Source organism: Zalophus californianus, chromosome 1, assembly GCF_009762305.2.
Source record: "Zalophus californianus isolate mZalCal1 chromosome 1, mZalCal1.pri.v2, whole genome shotgun sequence".
Classification (NCBI taxonomy): Eukaryota; Metazoa; Chordata; class Mammalia; order Carnivora; family Otariidae; genus Zalophus; species Zalophus californianus.
The window spans coordinates 143,824,860-143,849,057 of record NC_045595.1 but is presented as its reverse complement, the minus strand read 5'-3'; the positions used below and the strand labels follow the sequence as shown (position 1 = coordinate 143,849,057).

The 24,198-nt window shown below is 38.3% G+C and overlaps 1 protein-coding gene across 7 annotated transcripts in view; it reads left to right on the top strand.

The window, feature by feature from the left end:
- ATP13A3 (ATPase 13A3) overlaps nt 1-24,198 on the top strand; it is a 95,007-nt gene that overhangs the window by 42,434 nt on the left and 28,375 nt on the right. For 4 of the 7 annotated variants that reach the window (XM_027587790.2, XM_027587791.2, XM_027587788.2 and 1 more), the window contains 9 exons: nt 640-828; nt 2,545-2,606; nt 3,106-3,138; nt 6,075-6,225; nt 16,818-16,934; nt 17,556-17,573; nt 17,666-17,819; nt 17,916-18,036; nt 22,928-23,052. In XM_027587790.2, coding sequence (XP_027443591.1) covers nt 640-828; nt 2,545-2,606; nt 3,106-3,138; nt 6,075-6,225; nt 16,818-16,934; nt 17,556-17,573; nt 17,666-17,819; nt 17,916-18,036; nt 22,928-23,052 — 970 coding nt within the window. The remainder of the gene's footprint in view (nt 1-639; nt 829-2,544; nt 2,607-3,105; nt 3,139-6,074; nt 6,226-16,817; nt 16,935-17,555; nt 17,574-17,665; nt 17,820-17,915; nt 18,037-22,927; nt 23,053-24,198) is intronic. The other 3 variants (XM_027587792.2, XM_027587789.2, XM_035724970.1) reach the window with 1 other exon arrangement.

Genomic DNA, 24,198 nt, shown 5'->3' with positions numbered 1-24,198 from the left:
AATTAATTAATTAACTATATGAAACTAGTAGATGTTATTTTAGAATCAAGTACAGATATAGAACATTTTCATCATAGCAGAAAGTTCTTCGGACAGCTCTGGTTTAGGTGGTCTTTTTCTTGTTCTCTTAACGACTTAAAAAAGGGAGGGGTGACCCCATACTCCCCAAAAGCTTTGTTTTCTCTCTCTCTCTTTTTTTTTTTTTAACTTCTGGGATATACAGCATTAAAGTTATTTGTGATTACTTAATTGAAGGTACTTCTAAGAGACCTCGTCAAATTTTCTTTTCCATCCCCTTTAGAGATGGGCATAGTACGGTGCTGATAGTGAGAATCAATATCTGATAAATGTGTATTGAACTTTGAAGTGTGTAGCGTGTGATGCATGTAGAGCTCTTAAAATGGAAATTTCCTTTAAAAATAGCTTTCATTCCACAGTGCATTGACAATTCACTGAGCCGCCTATTTTGCAGCCTCTAAAGGGAAAAGAATTGTAAATGGTTGATGAATATAACTATATACACCTTGATATATAAAATTGAAAATGGTTTATGGATTCTTCACTAAAGAAATACCCACGTTAGATGAGTAAATATTTGATATGGGGGTGGTCCTGACATTTATTTTGTGTTAATTGTAGGTAGAAATTGGGGTAATAATCATTGAGTCTCTGGATATCATTACCATTACGGTGCCACCTGCACTGCCTGCTGCGATGACAGCCGGTATTGTGTATGCCCAACGAAGACTGAAAAACGTTGGGATTTTCTGTATCAGTCCCCAAAGGATAAATATCTGTGGACAGCTGAATCTCGTTTGCTTTGACAAGGTTGGTTCAGTTTTGTAATCATTCTCAGAAGTTACTGTCAGAGCTTTTAAATACTTTGATTAAGGTTTTCCGTATGTATTCTCTACCAACCAATTTACACTCACTGTTTAGGGTTCTGATATTCCTCTTTTTCAGCTTTCTTGGCACATGCATCATTTTTGTATCTTTTTTTCACTGTTTTTTCTTTTTTTCTTTTTCAATTTTTAATACTTCGGATATTGGTTATTTGCCCACATCTGCAATTGCCTAATCATTCATATCCAGAATTATGCCTTGTAGTAGTCTTAAAAACTATATGATTTTTTATGTTTTTAACAGAGTAAGCTCCGTACAGATACATTTACTGGAATTGTATTGCTATTATGTATATATATTTAAAGTTTGCTCTGTGATTTTATTGAATATGTTTCAAAATTATGAAGGTCACTGATTTTACGGTTTGATGTGAAAGTGACAAATTATGTACCTGTGTGAAATATTACTTGCCTCTTACAGAGAGGGTTTTCCTTTCCTTTCCTTTCCTCTGCTGAAAATAGTTTTCTTAAAACTTTTATTTTGAGAATTAAACATTGACCAAGAAACCTCCCGTCAGGCTCTTCTTGGTAACTGATATGATAGGTATATGATTTTTGTGCATGTTCATTATTGAAGGAAAAAATGTGAGACATTTGGTTTTTTTAAAAAGTCATATTCTGGGGCACCTGGTTGGCTCAGTCGGTGGAGCATGCGACTCTTGACCTCCAGGTTTGAGTTCGAGCCCCACGTTGGGCATACAGATTACTTAAAAAAAAAAATCATATCCCATGACTACATTTCATATTTATTTGTTTGGAAAATTTCACTTACGCCTTTTTGGGAAACATTACTGTTAAAAATTTTAAACAGTCAAAAAAGTGGAGAAGATACAAGTATAAAATGCCTTCATTTACCCATTGCCCAGCTTTAACAGTTAATCAGCATTTTGTCAGTCTTACTTCATCTGTCCCCTCATTTTGAAGGTGGCAGCGTCAGACATTCTTTCACCCAGTATACCTCAGTTTTATCTCTAGAAGATGTCAAAAAAAAAAAAAAATTACTGCAGTACCATTATCTTACCCCACTTAACAAAATTAATAATTCTTGGTGTTATCTAATACCCAGTTCTCATTCAGATTTCCTCGTCTTTCACAAAAAGTCCCAAATTTTACAATTTGTTTTTTTCTGTCAGAATCCAAATAATGATTGCATTGGTTATAATTAATCTATACAATTGCTTTTCTTGCCCCTTGTCCTGAACTATCTTATTGAAGAAACCAGGTCATTTACATCCTGGATTTAGCCGATTCCTTCCTCTTGGTGTCATTTAACTTGTTCCTCTTCCCTTTTTGGCTCCCTCTGTTCTAATGTTTCCTTCCTGTGTAGGCCTTTATTGATTGATAGATTGATTGGTGCATTGTTCTGCTTTTTTTCATAATACAAGAACATAAACATATGATTCTACACATATGCTCCCTCTACCCGTCCAGAGGAACCATACTGTAAGGAATGTTCTGCACCCTTCCCTAACTTTAGTTATTTCCTGGAAGTTCTTCTTTATCAATATACAGAGATCTTACTAGTTTCCTTTGTTGACAGCTGTATTCTATTTTATTATGTATATGTAGCGTAACTTTTTGTGATTTCTGTTTTTGGAGGCATTATTCATACTTTGTACATGTGTGCTTTTTTTTTTTAAAGACTGGAACTCTTACTGAAGATGGTTTAGATCTTTGGGGGATTCAACGAGTGGAAAATACACGGTAAATATTAGCTAGATTTGATCATTTATTAGTTATTACTTAATAAGTATCTTAATATATGAAACATTCAACCGTAAAGTAATAGGACAGCTGTGTACCCAACACCAAGATTAAACAGTTGACATTTTGCATATTGGCTCAGATCTCTTTTAAAAGATTTAAAATATCGCAGATACTGCTCAAGTCTTAATGTATCCCTACGATCATTCTGAAGTGTTCTATTATTATCTTTGCATGTTTTTATATTTTCTCTACATATACATCTGTCTCTAAACAAGACCTATCTGTAAATAAACATTTGTAACTGATATACCGTACATGTTTTTGCTGTTTCTTTGCCTCTTTAACATTGTTTTCAAGATTTATCCAGGTTGGTATGTATAGATCTAATTTATTAATCATAACTATTGTTTAATATTCCATGATAGGATTAAACCATAGTATCTCTTCTATGAAGGGGCAATTTCATTGTTTTCTCCCTTTCCCCTTTCACAACTAGGGCTGCAGTTGCAGTTCTTCTACACAACTCCTGGTGAGCATGTGGTTGAGTTTCAGTAAACTAGCTTCTTAAAGATGTCAGTGCTGGGTTATATAGCACCTGCATGGCTACAGGTTTAGTAGGGACTGCCTAGTTACTCTCTAAGTGCTGCTGCTCATACTTTCTCCTTCAGTACGAATGAGATCCTGTTGCTCCAGGCTTGCCAAACTTAGTATTGTCAGAGTTCTCATTATTGCCACGTGGATAGATACAAAATGGTCTTTCATTGTGGCTCTTTGCAGTTTCCTCAGTACTTAATAAGCTGATCTTATTTTCACCTTTTTGGAAGGATGGTCATTTAGCGTTCTTCTGTGTATTGTCAGTTTATACCTTGACACGGTTTTTCTTTTGTGTTCCTAGTCTTTATCTTACTAATTTATTACCAAAGTCCTTTGTATTTTTGGGTGGTAATCTTTTTCAGTACTATGCACTGCAAAAATATTCCAGCAGTCTGTCTTTTTACTTTTGTTTTGTTGTCTTTTGATGGCTTAGTAGTTGTGTTTATGTAATTTCCCCCCCCTCAGAAGTCTGTGGGTTTTAGGTTTATAGTTGGAGAGAATATTGTTTGGTTGATGTAATTTCAGAGTTGTTACATCTTCTTGATAAATAGTGTTGTGACATTGTGACCTTATTTCTCCCTAATGCATTCTGCCTTCAATTCCATTTCATCTTATATTTCTGTGGTTACACATACTAGCTTTCTTTGGTCTAATGTTTGCTGAGTGTGTTTTCTTTTCCATTGCTTTACTTTTTAATCTTTCTGTGCCATTGTATTCACATTTGTAATTTCAGATATATTGGAACTTATTTCTGCAATTCTTGCCCCAGTTCACACACACATTTTCTCAAATTTCTCATATTTTCGTACATTTTCTCAGAATTTATACATTTTAATCTTTTACTGCTTGTCCTTAAACTATTTAATGGTTGTATTTAGAGTGTAAAGTTCATGGGTGTCTTCACTGGGTTTCTAAACCCCCCAGGAAACCCATGGATTGTAGAGTACTTTTTTTATTATTCCCCTCCCTTATTTATATGTATTTGTTGCACAGCATTTTATGATTAAGACTTAGGTTTTATACTGTCTGCATGCTGAGATTCCCTAGGTTCAGGACTATCTTTGCCAACCACTGCTGCTTCTGTCCCACTCCCCTAGACTGCACTGCCCTCTTCTGCAGCTACATTTGTTAGTTTTATTTTTCCATTTTCACTTTTGAAGGACGGCATAGCTGCATAGCTTTCCAGGGTGTCAGCTGTTCTCTCAGCGCTTTGATGGTGTGATTCCGTTTCTCCCTACTCCTTTTCTTATTGTTGTTTTAAGAGTACTTCCTTATCCTTGATTTTTGCAGTCTCTTTTTATTTGTGTAGGACTCATTTGCTTCTTGACTCCAAAGATTCATGCTTTTCTTAAATTCTGGAAGAATTGCAGCTTTTTTCCTTATTTATTTATTTATTTATTATTTCTTTATTTATTTATTAATTATGACCTTTCCTCCATTCTTTGTTTTCTCCATCTGGGAATCCTGACCATAGGTCAAAAAGGAAACTGCATTTGGTTCTTTCCAAGGCTGCCTCTCCTCCTTTCCCCCCATGGTATCTTGTTCTTTTTCTAAGTCTTTAATTTAAAGGTGCCTTTTTTTGCACTCTTTCAGACTGCCATTCTATTATCTCAAATTTATGGGATTCTAATTCTGTCTTTGTTGTGTCTTTTGAGCCATGGGAATGTTTCCCAGTGCATTTTTAAATTATGGACTTAGGCTTAGCAGGATTTTTCTGTGAGATTTCTTTGTGGTTGTGTTGTGGGAGCTCCTCTATGGAGAGTTTTGACTGTGCTTGGCCAAGAGTGGTATCAGTAGTGCCAGATGAGCTCTCATGTTACTTTCATAACCTGAGGATTTCTGGACCTGCAGCAGTGTGTATTCAAACCCGGATCCTATCCTGAGTAGTGTCATGGTTCGGAGTCGAGGCCCTAAAGCCAGACCTTCTGTGTTTGAATCCTTGCTCTGCCACTTAACGGTGTTGTGTAACCTTGGAAACTTACTTCGCCTTCTGTTTCAGTTTCCTCATCCATAAGATGGGGACAGTAAAACATCTTCCTGTGGTGTGAGGAGGACATGAATCAGATATGTTTAAAGTTAGTAGAACAGTGCCTAGCGCTTAATAAGTATTGTACAGATACTAACTATTTTCTTGAACCTTGGGTGGGGGGAAAAAAGAGATAAGCTTATTCTTAGTTATGCCTTTGGGTCTGTAGGTAAATTATTTTTCATATATTCTTTTTCCAAGATGCTCCATTCTTTTATGTAGTATATCCTTTTTTCCAAGGATGCTCTTCAAGAGCACTGCTATTTTTAGTGAAAGAGATCCTCTCAGTGTGAACTCCCCACTTTATACCTGGCCAGGACTTTGTCTTCTGTTTCTGTGTGGGTATTAAAGCCCCGGGGCCTTAGGGCACTGACTTGGCTCCCTTCCCTTCTTCCTTCTCCCTCAGGCAGTCAGCATCACTCAGGTTCACACTCCTCTGGTTTTCCTTTCCTTCCATTTCTGGCACTTGAACATTTCCTTTTCTTGATTATGAGCTTGGTTTCCCCTTGAAAAGATTATGTGTTAACACATTCATTTTGTGTTTTTACAAAAGAGATTTTTATGTATTCTTACCTATCATATGCCCATAGGCAGGAGTTTTAATTATTATTTGGTATCTAGTATGTTCTGTGTTGGTTTGTCTAGTGTAGTTATTCAGAATCTTAGGTAATGTGGTATTTTAGTTATGTATAATTTACATGGAAGAAAACGTTTTTGAATGCCAAAAACTATAGAGAAAATGGAAACATTTTATTTCCATTTTTTAATTTTATAAAACCTGAGTATGTATAGAATATTTATTGTCTTGGGATTTATGAATCTAATTCAGTGCATTTTCTATTTAGTTTCCTTTTGCCAGAAGAAAATGTTTGCAATGAGATACTGGTAAAGTCTCAGTTTGTTGCTTGTATGGCTACTTGTCATTCACTCACAAAGATTGAAGGAGTGCTTTCTGGTGATCCCCTTGATTTGAAAATGTTTGAAGCCATTGGATGGGTAAGTTCAATATTTTAAAGCACAAGTAACTTTAAGGAAAATAATAGTAAAAATTACCTTGCAGAAGGAGATTGTTTCTGCTAGTTGTTTTGATGACAAGTCTATCTCGTACCATTAAAGGAACTGTGGAATTTCTAAAGATACATCACTGGAAAAAGTTATATAGTTCTGTAAAAAAGTGTCTGTTTTAGTTAAATTAACTCACTTAAATACCTTTAATAGAGGATGACCTGCTCACGCGCCTGCTTTATGTTTATAACAGAAACTGGCTATCACCAGCATGGGGTAGTGGGCTTGAGTCAGTAAGATGATCTTTAGCAGCAACAATTGTTGACCATAGGTGAAAAGTATAGCCAGCCGTGTGTCTTCAGTGTTCTTTTGTCCCCATTTTCTACTTTCTGTGTTTACACACACACACACACACACACACACTTATTTGTTTATAGCTTTGTATTTGTTGTCATTGATCATTTTAATTTAGTGCTTGCTGTGTTTTCTGGTTACCATTTCACAGCATTGAGTTCTTTCACAGATGCAATAATAACTTTGTTTTTAAAGTTCTCTCCTGGTTTCTGAATTAATTATTTTCTCTGGGTCAGTTTTCTTTTTCCCTCCCTATACTTGGTTTTTTTCCTTCATGCTTTTGGTTTTCGTTATACATCTGGATGGTACTTCCATATTTAAGAATGAAGGTTTGGTTTGATTTGATAATTCTGGGTAGCTACAGTCAGGTTTTTTTTTTTTTTTTTTAAGATTTTATTTATTTATTTGACAGAGAGAGACACAGCTAGAGAGGGAACACAAGCAGTGGGAGTGGGAGAGGGAGAAGCAGGCTTCCCGCGGAGCAGGGAGCCCGATGCGGGCCTCGATCCCAGGTCCCTGGGATCATGACCTGAGCCAAAGGCAGACACTTAATGACTGAGCCACTCAGGCACCCCCAGTCAGGTTTTTATCCTTGCCTATAGTGTGTTAGTCTTTTTTCTTGAGATGTGCCTCCCCTGAGAGGAAAGGCTGACCAAGGGGAGCTCACTGTGTGCAGAGGGTGAAGTCTCTTCAGCGGGCATGGCTCAGTCCAGAGTTGCAGAGTTAGCATTTTAGGTTGCTCTCCTCATCTGCTCCCACAGTGCTTGCCTGGGCAGAGCTGTGTTCTGGAGTGCTGACCTTCACATTAGCAGCCTTCCTCTCAGGTAGGTAGTTCATATCTCTATAGACAGTGACCCCTGGTTTTCTTTTTTGTTTTTTTTTTTTTTTTTGCTTAGCTCCACTATTCTGGCTGTTAAGAAATATACCTCCTATATGTCTGCCTGTGTTTACTCTGAGCTGTTGCTATATCCATCAATATGTTTCAGTTTGCCTTTTATATTTGAAATCCTTTTCCTCTTTTTACTTTCTGTTTACTTCTGTAGGTTTATTTATTTATTTTGTATTTGGTTAATGTTTTGACAGGGAGGGAGATGAATGACTGGATTAGTGTTTGGCCATCTTCTGATAGCCCAAAATAAATACTTTCAAATTTAATTCCCAAAAGGCCTGCAGAGAAAAATTTAAGAGTAAGGCAAAATAAGACTGATCAATTTTGATGTTCTCTAAATTTTCTCTAGCTGAACAGATTTTCAGTAGATTTAGTGTTTGTGGGTCTTAAAAAAAAACAACTGGCTTTATAATTAAGTTTGTATAATAGCATGTTTTTTTACTATGAGATGCCTTGATGCTTGATCTTACCACAAAGTATCAATGGAATGTTTCCACATAACCACACACTGCTGTTATGTGCTGTGATCGATGCCATATAAGATATATCTCAATTTCAGAGATGTTAAAACATGTCTTAGAATTGTATCCAGGGCGCCTGGGTGGCTCAGTTGGTTAGGCTACTGCCTAACCAGGCTCAGGTCATGATCCTGGAGTCCCGGGATCGAGTCCCGCATCGGGCTCCCTGCTCGGCGGGGAGTCTGCTTCTCCCTCTGACCATCTTCCCTCTCGTGCTCTCTATCTCTCATTCTCTCTCTCTCAAATAAATAAATAAAATCTTTAAAAAAAAAAAAGAATTGTATCCAGTTGGCTAATTGGACACACTTCCCTACCCAATCATTTAAATTAGTTTATTGTTTCTTGCATATGTGTATTTAATACAAGTTTTTGCTGGAATTCTTTGGCCAAAAATAAGTGTTTTTAAATTAAATTTCAAGCAGTTAGGGTAGTAGTATCTTAACCAGAAATGTTCAGTCTGAAACACTAAACTCAAATCTTTGTATCTCAGTGTGTGTTTAATCCAGCGGTTCTACTAACCATATCTGAGTTCCATGTACTTTTATTTTTTAATTTAAATCCAATTTAGTTAACATATAGTGCATTATTAGTTTCAGGGGTAGAATTTAGTGATTCATCAGTTGCACATAACACTCAGTGCTGACTTATTTCACTTAGCATAGTACCCTCTAGTTCCATCCATGTCATTGCAAATGGCAAGATTTCATTCTTTCTGATGGCTGAGTAATATTCTGGGGTGTGTGTGTGTGTGTGTGTGTGTGTGTGTGTGTGTGTGTACCACATTTTCTTGATCTGTTCATCTGTCGATGGACATCTGGGCTCTTTCCATATTTTGGTTATTGTGGACATTGCTGCTATGAACATTGGGGTACATGTTCCCCCGATCCACTGTTTTTTTATCCTTTGGATAAATACCTAGTAGTGCAGTTGCTAGGTTGGATAGCTAGCAACTATCCAACCTAGTTGGATAGTTGTATTTTTAATTTTTTGATGGATAGCTGTATTTTTAATTTTTTGATGAACCTCCATACTGTTTTCCAGAGCGGCTGCACCAGTTTGCATTTCCACCAGTAGTGTAAGAGGGTTCCCCTTTCTCCACATCCTCGCTAACATCTGTTATTTCCAGAGTTGTTAATTTTAGGCATTCTGACTGGTGTGAAGGTGGGATTATCTCATTGTGGTTTTGATTTGTATGTATTTCCCTGATGTCCAGTGATGTTGAGCATTTTTTTATGTGTCTGTTAGCCGTTTGTGTCTTTGGAGAAATGTCTGTTCATTGTCTTCTGCCCATATCTTGATTGGATTTGGGTGTTGAGTTTGGTGAGTTCTTTACAGATTTTGGATACTAGCCCTTTATCTGATAAGACGTTTGTGAGTATCTTCTCCCATTCCGTAGGTTGCCTTTTGGTTTTGTTGACTGTTTCTTTTGCTGTGCAAAACCTTTTTATCTTGATGAAGTCCCAATAGTTCATTTTTACTTGCCTCTGGAGACGTGTCTAGCAAGAAGTTGCTGTGGCCGAGGTCAGAGAGGTTGCTGCCTTGTTCTCCTCTAGGATTTTGATGGATTCCTCTCACATTTAGGTCTTTCATCCATTTTGAATTTATTTTTGTGTATGGTGTAAGAAAATGATCCAGTTTCATTTTTCTGCATGTGGCTGTCCAATTTTCCCAACACCATTTGTCGAAGAGACTGTCTTTTTTCCATTGGATATTCTTTCCTGCTTGGTGAAGATTAGTTGACTACAAAATTGAGGGTCCATTTTTGAGCTCTCTATTCTGTTCCATTGATTTATGTGTCTGTTTTTGTGCCAGTCCTATTCTGTCTTGATGATTACATCTTTGTAATAGAGCTTGAAGTCTGGAATTGTGATGCCTCCAGCTTTGGTTTTCTTTTTCAACATTCCTTTGGCTACTCGGGGTCTTTTCTGGTTCCATACAAATTGTAGGATTGTTTGTTCCAGCTCTATGAAAAATGCTGGTGGTATTTTGATAGAAATTGCAGTGAATGTGTAGATTGCTTTGGGTACTATAGACATTTTAACAATATTTGTTCTTCCAATCCATGAGCATGGAATGTTTTTCCATTTTTTTGCGTCTTCCTCAGTTTCTTTTATAAGTGTTCTATAGTTTTCAGAGAACAGATCTTTTTAACTCTTTGGTTAGATTTATTCCTAGGTATCTTACGGTTTTTGGTGCGATTGTGAATGGGATCAATTCCTTGATTTCTCTTTCTGCTGCTTCATTGTTACTATATAGAAATGCACCAGACTTCTATGCATTGATTTTATATTCTGCCACTTTGCTGAATTCATGTATCAGTTCTAGCAATGTTTTCCTGGAATCTTTGGAGTTTTCTACATAGAGTATCAAGTCATCTGTGAAGAATGAAAGTTTGACTTCTTCTTTGCTGATTTGGATGCCTTTTATTTCTTTTTGTTGTCTGATTGCTGAAGCTAGGACTCTGTTGAATAACAGTGGTAAGAGTGGACATCCCTGTCGTGTTCCTGACCTTAGGGGAAAAAGCTCTGTTTTTTCCTGTTGAAGATGATATTAACTGTGGGTCTTTCATACATATATATGGCTTATACGATGTTGAGGTATGTTCTATCTATCCCTACATTGTGGAGGGTTTTATCAAGAAAGGATGCTGTACTTTGTCAGATGCTTTTTCTTCAGCTATTGAGAGGATCCATATGGTTCTGATCTTTTATTAATGTCATGTATCCCGTTGATTGATTTGCAGATGTTGAACCATCCTTGCCCAGGAATAAATCCCACTTGACTGTGGTGAATAATCCTTTTAATGTACTGTTGAATCCTATTGGCTAGGATCTTGGTGAGAATTTTTGCCTCCGTGTTCATCAGGGATATCAGTCCATAATTCTCCTTTTTGGTGGGGGTCTTTGGTTTTGGGATCAAGGTAATGCTGGCTTCATAGAATGAGTTTGGGTTTTCCTTCCATTTCTATTTTTTGGAACAGTTTCAAAAGAATAGGTATTAATTCTTCTTTAAATATTTGGTAGAATTCCCCTGGGAAGCCATCCAACCCTGGACTCTTGTTTTTTGGGAGATTTTTGATTACTGATCCAGTTTCCTTGCTGGTTATGGTTCTGTTCAGGTTTTGTTTCTTCCTGTTTCAGTTTTGGTAGTTTATATATTTGTAGGAATTTATTCATTTCTTCCAGATTGCCTAATTTGTTGGCATATAATTGCTCATAATATTCTTTTATAATTGTTTGTATTTCTTTGGTGGTGGTTGTGCTCTCTCCTCTTTCATTCATGATTTTATTTATTTGGGTCCTTTCTCTTTTTGATAAGTCTGGCTAGGGGTTTATCAATGTTGTTAATCCTTTTAAAGAGCCAGCTCCTAGTTTTATTGATTTCTGGTCTAATCTTTATTATTTCTCTTCTCCTGCTGGATTTAGCTGGATTTATTTGCTGTTCTTTTTCCAGCTCTTTTAGGTGTGAGGTTAGTTTGTGTCTTTGAGACCTTTCTTATTTCTTGAGGAAGGCCTGTATTGTTATATACTACCCTTGTAGGCCTGCCTTTGCTGCATCCCAAAGGTTTTGAACTGTTGTGTTTTCATTTTCACTTGCTTCCATGTATTTTTTAATTCTTTAATTTCCTGGTTGACCCATTCATTTTTAGTAGGCTATTCTTTAACCTCCATGTATTTGTGGTCCTTCCAAATTTTTTCTTGTGGTTGACTTCAAGTTTCATAACATTGTGGTCTGAAAATATACATAGTATGATCTCACTCTTTTTGTACCAGTTGAGTCCTAATTTGTGACCCAGTATGTGATCTGTTCTGGAGAATGTTCCATGTGCACTTGAAAAAAATTATGTATTCTGCTTTAGGATGAAATGCTCTGTATATATCTGTTAAGTCCATCAGGTCCAGTGTATCATTCAAAGCCCTTGTTTCCTTGTTGATCTTCTGCTTAGATGATCTGTCCATTGTTGTGAGTGGGGTGTTAAAGTCCCCTACTATTATTGTATTATTATCAATGAATTTCTTTAATTTTGTTATTAATTGATTTATATATTTGGTTGCTTTTCCAAGTTAGGGGCATACATGTTTGCAATTGTTAGATCTTACTGGATAGACCCCTTTATTATGATATAATGTCCTTCATCTCTTATTACAGTCTTTGGTTTAAAATTTAGTTTGTCTAATTTAAGGATGGCTACTTTTGGATGTCCATTAGCATGATAAATGCTCACTTTCAATCTGGAGGTGTCGTTGGGTCTAAAATGAGTCTCTTGTAAGCAGCATATCGATGGGTCTTGTTTTTTAAATCCATTCTGATATCCTATGTCTTTTGATTGGAGCATTTAGTCCATTTACATTCAGAGTAATTATTGAAAGATATGAATTTATATGTATCAAAAATGGATCTAAAAGCACTCTGCATTGGTTATCAGATATGGATGGACCTATACTTTTCCATGACAGCATTTGACCACTGAAATCCCAGACCACCCTAGGGAATGACTGCATTGGGCCAAGAACTTTTGCCATATCCATCACACTCATCTGACCTTTTTTCAACAGATTACCACCTCTTTCATCATTTGGAACTCTAAGAAACAGAACATTCTCTAATAGAGAACAGTAATTGAAGGATTTGAATAAATTTTAACAATGCTAAATTTTATAAATATATAATTGGAGAGATTTGTCATTGGGGAAAGCAGTTAATGCTAACTTTTGGTTGGATAAAACTTCCTTTTTCTAAAAGAAAAAAAAAGAAAGATGAATTTAGTACTTTTGTATTACCTGTAAAATCTCTGTTCCTGTAGATTGTGTCTGTTCCTTTCTAGTCTTTGTTACTTTTGGTCTCTCTGCTTAAAGGGTCCCCTTTAATATTTCTTGCAAGACTGGTTTAGTGTGCACGAATTCCTTTAGTTTTTGTTCGTCTTGGAAACTCTTTTATCTTTCCTTCTATTCTGAATGAAGACTTCCTGGATATAAAGTATTCCTGGCTGCATATTTTTCCCATTCAGCATGTTGACTATATCATGCCAGTCCTTTCTGGTCTGCCAGGTCTCTGTGGACAGGTCTACTGCCAGCCTTATGTGTCCTCTTGTCTTGAGCTGCTTTCAGGATTTTCTCTTTATGGCTTTGTAATTTGCAAGTTTCACTTTAGTAATCTGTTTTTGTTGATTCTGAGGGGAGGTCTCTGTGCCTCTTGGACTTGAATGCCTGTTTCCTTCCCCAGATTAGGGAAGTTCTCAACTATAATTTAAGTAAACCTTCTGCCCCTTTCTCCTGCTCTTCTTCTTCTGGGACCCCTATAATATGGCTATTATTTTGCTTTATGGAATCAATGAATTCCCTAAGTCTTCCTTTGTGATCTAATAGTTCTATTTCCCTCTTCTCTTCAGCTTCATTATTTTCCATAATTTTATCTTATATATCACAGCTTTGTTCATCCTCATTTTTGTGGCCTCCGCTTGGGACTGCATCTTGGTTATAGCATTTTTAATCTTGGCCTGACTGGATTTTAGTTCTTTTATCTGTATAGTAAGGGATTCTCTAGTGTCTTCTGTGCTTTTTTCAAGCCCAGCTAGTATCTTTATAATTGTTTTAATTTCTAGTTATGTTAGACATCTTAGTTACGTCCATATTGATTAAATCCCTGGGTGGTTATGAGTACTATCTCTTTTTCTTTCTTTTGGGGTAAATTTCTCCATCTTCTCATTTTGTCCAGAAAAGAAAAGAAGAAAAACAACAACAACAATAACAACAAGAAGGGGCGCCTGGGTGGCTCAGTCAATTAAGCGGCTGCTTTGGTTCAGATCTCAGGGTCCTGGGATTGAGCCAGCATCTGGCTCCCTGCTCAGCAGGGAGTCTGCTTCTCCCTCTCTCTCTGCCCCTCCCCCTGCTTGTGCTCTCTCTCTCAAATAAATAAAATCTTAAAAAAAAATAACAAAAATGTCAGGAAGTGTTTCTGGTGTATGCTGTGTGCACTCTACTGTTGTGTTTTGGCTGCTCTTTCCCACTGGTCTGTCCTCTACGGAGTTCTTTGCTTGTAGCGGGGAGTGTTTGGATCTTTAATTTGCTGTGCTTTGATTTGTTTGTTAATTTGAAAAGAAAGAAAAGCCTGATCCAGGACAAGAGAAAAGGAACAGAAATGCAAACAGACAACAAACTATAAGCCTGATTCCAAAGAATGAGAAAGAAAGAAGGAAAAAAGTAAGGAAAGAAGAAAAGAGAAAAAAAAATAAGAGGCCTGTTCTGAAAAATAAGCTAGAAGGAGACAAACCAACAAATGAACAAAAAATTTATAAGCCTGATACCCCCCAAAAAAAGATAAAGAGAAAAGAAAAAGAAAAAAAATATACATATAAAGTAAAAGATAAAAAAGTAGAAATGGAAAAACAAAACATTTAAAAAATTAAGGAGAAAAAAAAGAAGCAAGCCTGGTCCTGTTTCCACCAGAAGCTGACATTTTGGAGTACTCTTTTATCAGTAGACTTGGTACATGCGGAGGCCAGTGTTGGTCTTCTGAGGGAGAGGCCTGCTGTGCTGGTTTACAAGCTGACTTGCCCTTATAAAGATGCCCCTGCCAGGCCAGGGGCACCTTTAGTGTAGGGGACTCCAGCCTCCAGGGAGGTGCCGTGCTTCTCTCTGAAGTCTGACTGAGCTTGGGGTGGGGGGCGCGGAGGGATGGATGGTGGAGGAGGAAGAATATGGCATCATCCTACCCTCTTGTCCCTGGGGAGGGGAACTCCTGGCCACCGCTGTTCAGGAGGCCCTCTCAAAAAAGCAGATAATCTCGGGATGCCTGGGTGGCTCGGTTGGGCGTCTGCCTTCGGCTTGGGTCTTGATCCCAGGGTTCTGGGATCGAGTTCCCTGTCGGGCTCCCTGCTCCGCGGGGAGCCTGCTTCTCCCCCTGCTTGTGTGTGTGCGCTCTCTCTCTCTCTCTCTGACAAATGAATAAATAAAATCTTAAAAAAAAAAATCTCTTGTGTCCCGGGCCTTTGTCATTTCCCTGTTCTTGACCTGTCCCCTGGCTGTTGGTATGCCTGGTGCCACAGATCTTCTGTATTTTATCTCTGCCCGGTGGCTGGGATTCAAAACTCCCAAGTTTTAAAGGGCCTGGCAAGATACAGGCCCACTCCCCTACGCCAGAGGAGAAACTCGTGGCGTGCCCAGCACCATCCTCTCCCAGAAAAGTAGTCACCCAGTTAATACATGCCTGCTAGAGTTTATTGTGACGTACAGCGAAAAGCCGCAACTCAGTCCCCTACTCTGTTGTGTCCCAGAAGAGCAGTCGCACAGAGGCTGAATCTATTGTGGCAGACAGCGAAAAGCAGCGGCCAGGTTACCTGCACTTGGTGGTTTAGGTCTATTGTGGCTCACAGTGAAAAGCTGCTACAAGGTTATCTGCCCTCTGTGCACACCTCTGTCCCTGCTGTTGAGCTCTGCTCAGTGGCTACCAGCTGGCCTTTTGTCCTTGGAGAGGCAAAATATGTTCTTCCAAATGTACGATGGGAAGGGGGAGTGATCTCTCCCACATGTGACCCGGGGGATCTCCTCACCTCGGCTTATTGTGTGCTTCCCACCTGCTGCGTCCTTTCCCACTCTCTCTCTCTTCCTGACTTTGACCCATGAAAAGGGTTCCCTTCCCTTTGGGTCCCCTTGGCTTTCCTCTCCCCCAGTTCATGGCTCCAAACCTCACATCTGCCACGTCCTCTCCCTCCAACTGTGCAGATTGTTTTTTTTTTTTAATAAGATTTTATTTATTAGAGAGAGCACGTTAAGGGGGGGAGGGTCAGGGAGAAGCAGACTCCCTGCTGAGCAGGGAGCCCGATGCGGGACTCGATCCCGGTACTCCAGGATCATGACCTGAGCCGAAGGCAGTCGCTTAACCAACTGAGCCACCCAGGCACCCTGTGCAGATTGTTTTCTCCCCCCCCCCACAAAGATTTTATTTATTTATTTGACAGAGAGACAGCGAGAGAGGGAACACAAGCAGGGGGAGTGGGAGAGGGAGAAGCAGGCTTCCCACCAAGCAGGGAGCCCGATGTGGGGCTCAATCCCAGGACCCTGGGATCATGACTTGAGCCAAAGGCAGTCGCTTAACCAACTGAGCCACCCAGGCGCCCCTGTGCAGATTGTTTTCTTAATCCTAGATCGTATTCCTACTTGTTCAGAATAGTTGGATGTTGATCTGGCTGTGTTCGAGGGACGAGGCCAGCTCAGCATCCCCCTACTACTCTGCCATCTGAATCCTTTCCTGGTAGCAGAAAATAATCCTTGGGTGATAGACTGAACGTTTTTGGTATTGCAAGAATCTTCTGTTTTTTGCCAAGATTGTCTAGATCAGCAGGTTGTAAGCAAAATGAGAAGTTTTTCTCTGTTTCTCTGGTTCTTTTTTTTTTTTAGTATTTATTTATTTGAGAGAGACAGAGATAGTAAGAGAGAGCTCGAGCAGGATGGAGGGGGAGAAGCAGACACCCCACAGAGCAGGGAGCCTGATGCGGGGCTCAATCCCAGGACCCTGGGATCAGGACCTGAGCCGAAGGCAGATGCCTAACCATCTGAGCCACCCAGGCGCCCCTTTCTGGTTCTGTATTCCACTTCTAACCTCTGCTTCTCATTTTTCCGTGGGTTGCCAGGACTTTTAAGTTTGCTTAAATTTTACTCTACTTATATTAATGATCTAGTAGTGCTCATTTATTCCTTGGGCACTGACTTTTTTTTTTTTTTATTACTGAAGATAGCCATAATGTTTTTTGTTTTGTTTTGTTTTTAAAGTAGAACGAGTGAATTGAATTTTATGAAGTAATGTGTTGGGTATTTTCCTTTCAGATTCTGGAAGAAGCAACTGAAGAGGAAACAGCACTTCATAATCGAATTATGCCCACTGTGGTTCGTCCTGCGAAACAGCTGCTTCCTGAATCCACACCTGCAGGAAACCAAGAAATGGTACGAAATCACGTGAAGTTGGATAATACTGTTGATGCTCATGCTTAATCCTCATTTTGAAATGTTGCTAGAAGATGAAATCACATGTCCTTTATTTAACTCTTACGCAGATATGCATATTTTAAATGCATTTATCCAAAACTACACACCTGGTGTATTGCAGGCCCTAGTTGTATAAAACATTAATTAAGATTTAATTCTCATTACATTACTTTTCCTTCCTATTTATTGAGCAGCTTAGTGCCTTGTGATTTAGGTACATGGTGGTTAATCCTTTTAAATTGAAACTGTATTCTTAGGATTCAGTAAAAAGAATATGTGAAAGGCTTTATTTTTAGGTGAATATCAAATCATGTTCCCCCTTAGTTTATTTTAGTACTTAATATGTTAACATTTTAGGATAGCAAAATATTTGAAAATATTCAAGGATATATTTTTATTAAATGAGAGGTAGTAGAGAAGCAGTCTTGAAACCTGACTTTGAAATAATCAAAGCTCCTTGCAATTTTTTAAGTAATGTTTTGCAGATGTATCAAGTTTTTTTTTTTTAAACTTGAGTATGTTAATGGACCTAATCTGTACTACTGCTTCTTTATTCTTCTCCCTTTGTTTTACTTTTAGGAGCTGTTTGAACTTCCAGTAAGTAAAGAAAGTTTACTTGTTACTTAAGTGTACTTGCTTTAATTCTAAAAAAATAGTAAATGCTTTGTGCATCTTTTGAAATCACATAGGCTATTTATGAGATAGGGATTGTCCGCCAGTTCCCATTTTCTTCTGCTTTGCAACGTATGAGTGTGGTTGCAAGGGTGCTAGGGGATAAGAAGATGGATGCCTACATGAAAGGAGCACCTGAGGTCATTGCCAGTCTTTGTAAACCTGAAACAGGTAAGGAAGCAACTAGGCTTTGAGTGAAATTCTGGTATTTGTGTGAGCTTGTATTTGCAATTTTAACAATGACATTTATTTTTTCCTTTTTAAAAGTTCCTGTTGATTTTGAAAAAGTTTTGGAAGATTACACTAAACAGGGCTTCCGTGTGATTGCTCTTGCACACAGAAAATTAGAGTCAAAACTGACATGGCATAAAGTACAGAATATTAGCAGGTAAGGTTGATCTGTTTTGCTACAACTTATCCAATAATGTTTGTTTATATAAGTCATATACAGCAATTTATATGTTGTATTTATTAAATATTTATCCAATGTATGCAACTATACCTAATGCAGTGTTTTGTTTTGGGTGATTGAGATACAAGTACAGCTCTTCAGAACTCCTATCAGTTTGTTAAATATTTATTTAGTGCCCACTGTGTGTCAGGCATGTTTTAAGAATACAATTATGTTTTAAAATGTAAACATAATTCTCTTGTATTTTGTTTTTCCCAAATAACCTACTTGGTTTTGCCCAGTGGTTGGAACGAAGTATTATTTTGGTCAGAGTTTCATGAGGCACAATAACTAATTATACCAGTCTCCCCTTCCCAACTCTCAAAGGTCGAATGACATTGCCATCATCACATTCACTTTTCTCCAGTCTTCCTCTCTCCAATTTGTGTTCCACAGTGCCTCCAGAGAGCTTTTTAACATTCAGATCTAATAATACCAGTCTCCTACCTGGAATTCTAATAAATGGCTTCCCATCATCTACTGGAAGAGTTCACCATCAGGAATATGCATCAGGAAAGAAACAAAACATGTAACACTTAATTTGAAAAAGGGAAAGTGATAGAAGCAGATAAGAATCAGAAAAAGGCATACAGGGGTGCCTGGATGGCTCAGTCAAGTGTCTGCCTTTGGCTCAGGTCACGATCCCAGTACCCTGGGATCGAGCCCCGAGTCAGGATCCCTGCTCAGTGGGGAGTCTGCTTCTCCCTCTCCCTCTGCTCCTCCCCCCTGCTTGTACTCTCTCTCTCAAATAAATAAATTAAATTAAAAAAAAAAAGGCATACAAATGGCCAATGAACACATGAAAATGGTAATACACTTTAGTTTTTTGGGGAACTACAAAATAAAACCACAGTGAGACATCACTTCTCTCCTGAGGTTGGTGAAACTAAAAAGATTGATAATATCAAGTGTTAGTGAAGGCTTGAGAAAATTTTAACAACATACTGTTACTATACTATTGTAGATTCATAATAAACATGTGTAATACCTATCAAAATTTAAATTGCTTAAACGGTTTGACCCAGCAAGTGCAGTTCTAGGAATCCAGCTTGAAGAGCTATTTCTACATGTGCATAAGGTCAGATTTAAATAGTGTCAATAGCATAACCAATAGGGCAGTGGCTAAATTATGGATTATTAACACTTCTTTTAGAATTACAGCTTTTCCCACTATGCAAAATTAGAGCGTTCCTGTGAAGCTGTTCGTAAGCCAGAAGGGCTTAAAGTGAAGAAACAATTACCATTTAATTTATTTAGAAAAAATTCTGAGTGTTTCCAGACCCCAGAAATAATCTCCCTTAAGCTATGATACCTTAGGACACATCTTGCTAATGCAGGCACAAAATAAATCAAGATGGAGCAAGATGCTCACAGACACAGTTCAGACCTATGTGGCTTGACGCTGAGATGCTGATTGTAATCCCCAGGGAAGGAGCTTGGGAGTGCCGCTCTCAGTGCTTGGGAGTGCACTGCTTCTGAAATGGCTCACTGCAAAACAAATGCTGAATGCTATTTTTGCCTTTTGCCTTTTTTTCTTAATGAGTGAAAAGTCTTCGGATTTCCTTGGGTTAGTGAAAAGAAGTACTAATGTAGGTCTTTCATAAAAGTAAAGTGGCCTAATGCAAGCTTTTGAAAAGTGGGAGATACCTAAGTGTAAAGAGCTAGGGCAGTGTTTATAGTACAATCCTGTTTTTCTGAATGAGAACTAAAGGAGTGGAGTGGATAGCCAGCCAAATAACTAAAAGGAAGAGCTATGTTAGGAATTCTGCCTATTCACACAGAATGTTTGGGAGATGTGGTTTAAGTATGAACGTTTCAAAAAAAAAAGAAAAGCAGTAGCCAGATGTTGTGATGGATATGCATGGTTGGGAGGTATGCATGTAAAATACTGTGTTCTAATTTTTGTGAAGGGCATATCAGCTTCTTTCTCTAGAGCTTCACCTTTTGCCATTTTTCCCTTAAAGACTAACTATTGATTTGTCTGTAGTTCTTGAGCCTGTCCTATTCAGACATCCTTCTGTGCCCTTGAATAGGCTATTCCTTCTACCCATAATATCTATCCCTGTCAACTTTTCTCTCTTTCTCTACTGCCTTTCCATGGCATCCTTAAACCAAGACCTTCACCGTCTTTTCATTCTATCTCATAGGGGCAGGTTTTGGCATTTCTCTTACAGCTTGAACCTTTATATCTTGAGTTGACTATTGTTCATTCATTAGGGGACAAAATTTCCATGACCTTTGTCATTCATTGGAAAGTTAAGAAACCATTCGCAGCCAGAAACTAGCAGGTCATGGAAAAATGGCAACAGTGCTTGGACCCCAGCGTTTCACATTGGTAACGCTTTGTTCCTTGAAATGCATTTTCAGACTTAAAGGCTTATTTCTCCTATCACCACGAGCAGTATCATTTGTATTGTTTCCTAACTGTTCTTTAATACATTACCACCCATAGTTATAAATTATATTTCAAAGATTGTTTGGGTTTTAGTGCTATGTACTTAAAGTGCCTTTATTGAATTTTATGTCAACAAACCACTTGTTATTTCAAGTTTGGGATTTTGGTCCCTACCCTCAAGTCTTCTTTCTCCATTGAAAAAAAAACATTTCTGGGGTGCCTGGGTGGCTCAAGTTGGTTAAATGTCCAACTCTTGATCTCAGTTGAGGTCTTGATCTCTGGGTCATGAGTTCAAGCCTCACATTGGGCTCTTTGCTGAGTGTGGAGCCTACTTTAAAAAAAAAAAGAAAAAAAATCTGTGATATAATTTTGGTAGCTTGAGATTTCTTAAGAATGCAACCATCTCCAGGGTGCCTGGGTGGCTAAGTCATTAAGCGTCTGCCTTCTGCTCGGGTCATGGTCCCAGGGTCCTGGGATCGAGCCCTGCATCGGGCTCCCTGCTCAGCGGGAGGCTGCTTCTCCCTCTCCTACCCACCCCCGCTTGTGTTCCCTCTCTCGCTGTGTCTCTGTCAAATAAATAAATAAAATCTTAAAAAAAAAAGAGAGAGAATGCAACCATCTCCATGATGATGCTGAAGCACATGTTATTTTTGCATGGTCATCTCTCTCTTTTAAAAGATTATTTATTTATTTATTTGAGAGAGAGTGAGAGGGAGGAGGGGCAGAGGGAGAGAATCTCAAGCAGATTCCGAACAAGTGTGGGACTCGATCTCACAACCCTAAGATATGACTAGAGCCAAAGTAAAGAGTCGGATGCTCAACCAACTGAGCCACGCACACGCCTCTGCGTGTATCTCTTTGTTGGCATGTCTGTTTTCCCACAAAAACTCCTTAAGGGTAGAGATCATACCTTTTCAGCTTTGACCTCCCAGTGACTAGTAGTACTACTTGGTGCAGAGTAGATACTCAGCTTTTGAAGGAATAGCATCTTGATAACTGTTGATTATTAATAAGCATTTTTTTTAAAGGAAAAAAATTTTTTTGTGCAGGAGGTGGTACTTTATTATCTAGGATATATTGGGAAGCCACTTAATATTTTTAGGCAGGTGAGTTATATTGTGTATTATTTAGAGCAGTGGCAGGCTGTATTGAAGGCAGCAATAGTTGAATGAGATGTTTTGAATTGGGGAGTAAGTGATCGCTTAGGACATTGGTTTTGAAACTGGTGGTTACCCCACACTAATTGGATTTCAAATCAGTATACTGGGTTGAAACCACTACAGTTTGTTTATTTATTTTTTAAAGATTTTATTTATTTATTTGAGAGACAGTGAGAGAGAGAGAGCACATGAGAGGGGGGAGGGTCAGAGGGAGAAGCAGACTCCCTGCTGAGCAGGGAGCCCGATGCGGGACTCAATCCTGGGACTCCAGGATCATGACCTGAGCCGAAGGCAGTCGCTTAACCAACTGAGCCACCCAGGTGTCCGGAAATTTGTTTTTTAAAGATTTTATTTATTTATTTGACAGAGAGTGAACATAAATAGGAGGATCGGCAGGCAGAGGGTGAGGGAGAAGCAGGCTCCTTGCTGGGCGGGGACCCATCCCAGGACTCTGGGATCATGACCTGAGCTGAAGGCAGATGCTTAATGACTGAGCCACCCAGGTACCCCAATATTAGTAAATACTGTAAGAGCCCCATCTCTGGGACCCATGTAGATCTCATTGTCAGACTGCTAAATAGTTTTTGTATCACACTTCCAGGATCAAGAATTTGATCAAGAGTCTAGGGACGCCTGGGTGGCTCATCAGTTAAGCATCTGCCTTTGGCTCAGGTCATGATGCTGGAGTCCCAGGATTGAGCCCCATATTGGGCTCCCCACTCAGCAGAGAGTCTGCTTCTCCCTCTGACCCTCCCCCTTCCTGTGCTATCTCACTCTCTGTCTCTCTCAAATAAATAAATAACATCTTTAAAAAAAATTTGATCGAGTCTTCTAAAATTCATCGAAGGCTTGATAATCCAGTATAACTGTATTGAATGTGCTTATTGTCAAGTTTTTCCCTTTTCTCTTAACATTTATATTAGGGTATATTGTATGGGGGGATATTAAAGCATAGATTCATTTATGCTTATTCATTTTGTGGGTAGAATACAAGATGAACATTCTTTAGTACTACAGGTGTTTAGTGTTTTACAAAAATAACATTTCCAAATTATCCTTATTTCTCACATTTCAGAGGGTAAAATTTTATTTCAAAATATACCTCTTGGGAATTATTTTTCCAGATATAAATTTTTTGAGTTATTGAACACACACATTTATGGCTTATTCAGCATATAAAATGTTTCAATTTGTAATGGCTTTATTAATATAAAGAGAATCGTATCTGTTCTCTGGACTAAACCATTATGTGTTAAAATATCTTTTTCTGCAGAGATGTCATTGAAAACAACATGGATTTTATGGGATTAATTGTAATGCAGAACAAATTAAAGCAAGAAACCCCTGCGGTACTTGAAGATTTGCATAAAGCCAACATTCGCACTGTCATGGTCACAGGTTAGACTTTATAAAAGGACACAGGAAAAATTGAATGTGACTCTTAAAAGAGTTCAGGTTATAGGATATTGTGGAATGATCAGTTAGTTGTAAAAGCATATAGTGGCTCCTTCCTACCTTGCCCCATTTCAACTCAAAAAGTTTTTTAAAGGTATAAGATAACTTTGCAATACTCTCTTAAGGTCTAGCAAATTCTGTTTATAGAAACAGTAAAATGGTGAAGAGCATATTCTAAAAATTTAGATTTTGCTCCTTTTTGTTGCCCCTCTTTAATCATACATTTTTTATAGCAGTTATTTTGTGTAAGCTATTTGTAGATTTGTTTTCTCTACTAAAGCATAAGATTCTAGAGGGTTAAGAGAATGTTTTGTTCATTTTGGGGTCTTCTGCAATTTTTAGAACTGTGCCAGATGCATGGAAAATGATTAATAGATATTTGTTAGAATTACACTTTTATGTGTAAGAGTATGTTTATTATCATTGCCTGAATGCATACTAGTGAAAATAGCCATTGTTTGATTGGTTTTTGATTTCTGACGACTATACCCAAATGATTCTCCTGGTGTTATTGTTGATATTAGATAATTCCCATTCCTTAGTGTGAAATTATGGCAGCTCTAAGTATTTTTTTCTTAGTAAATAATCAGAATTAAGATAATCATTTTATGGCTCTTCTGTGTTCACTAAGACTTACATGGAAAAGGCAATTGACATTTTTTTTGTTTCAGACTCTGAGATCCATCTAATAGCATACTTAACCACTATGTAGCTCAAGTAAAGAAATGTATTAGCATCCCAGCAATTCCTTGGTTCTAATGATTCCTCTTTCGAAGCACTTTCCATCTCTGTCTCTTCCCTCTCTTTCCCTGCCATGACAGACTGTGGCCTGTGTCCCATGGGGGTCTGTCTGGTCACAGGATGACACTGCTGGAAATAGTGTGTGGGAATTGGGGGAAGAAATCCTATTGCCCTTCAGTTCTGGCAGTGGTGGACTTCCCAGACCTTTGCCTGCCTCTCACATATGTTTATATTTTCTTGATCCTGTCCTTACAGGGCTTCTTTTCATTTCTCTCCTCCTCGTGACTGAGAGGATGTCTGTTTTCTCTTCATATCTTGTAAAGATTGTATTATTGTTACCTTGCTTAT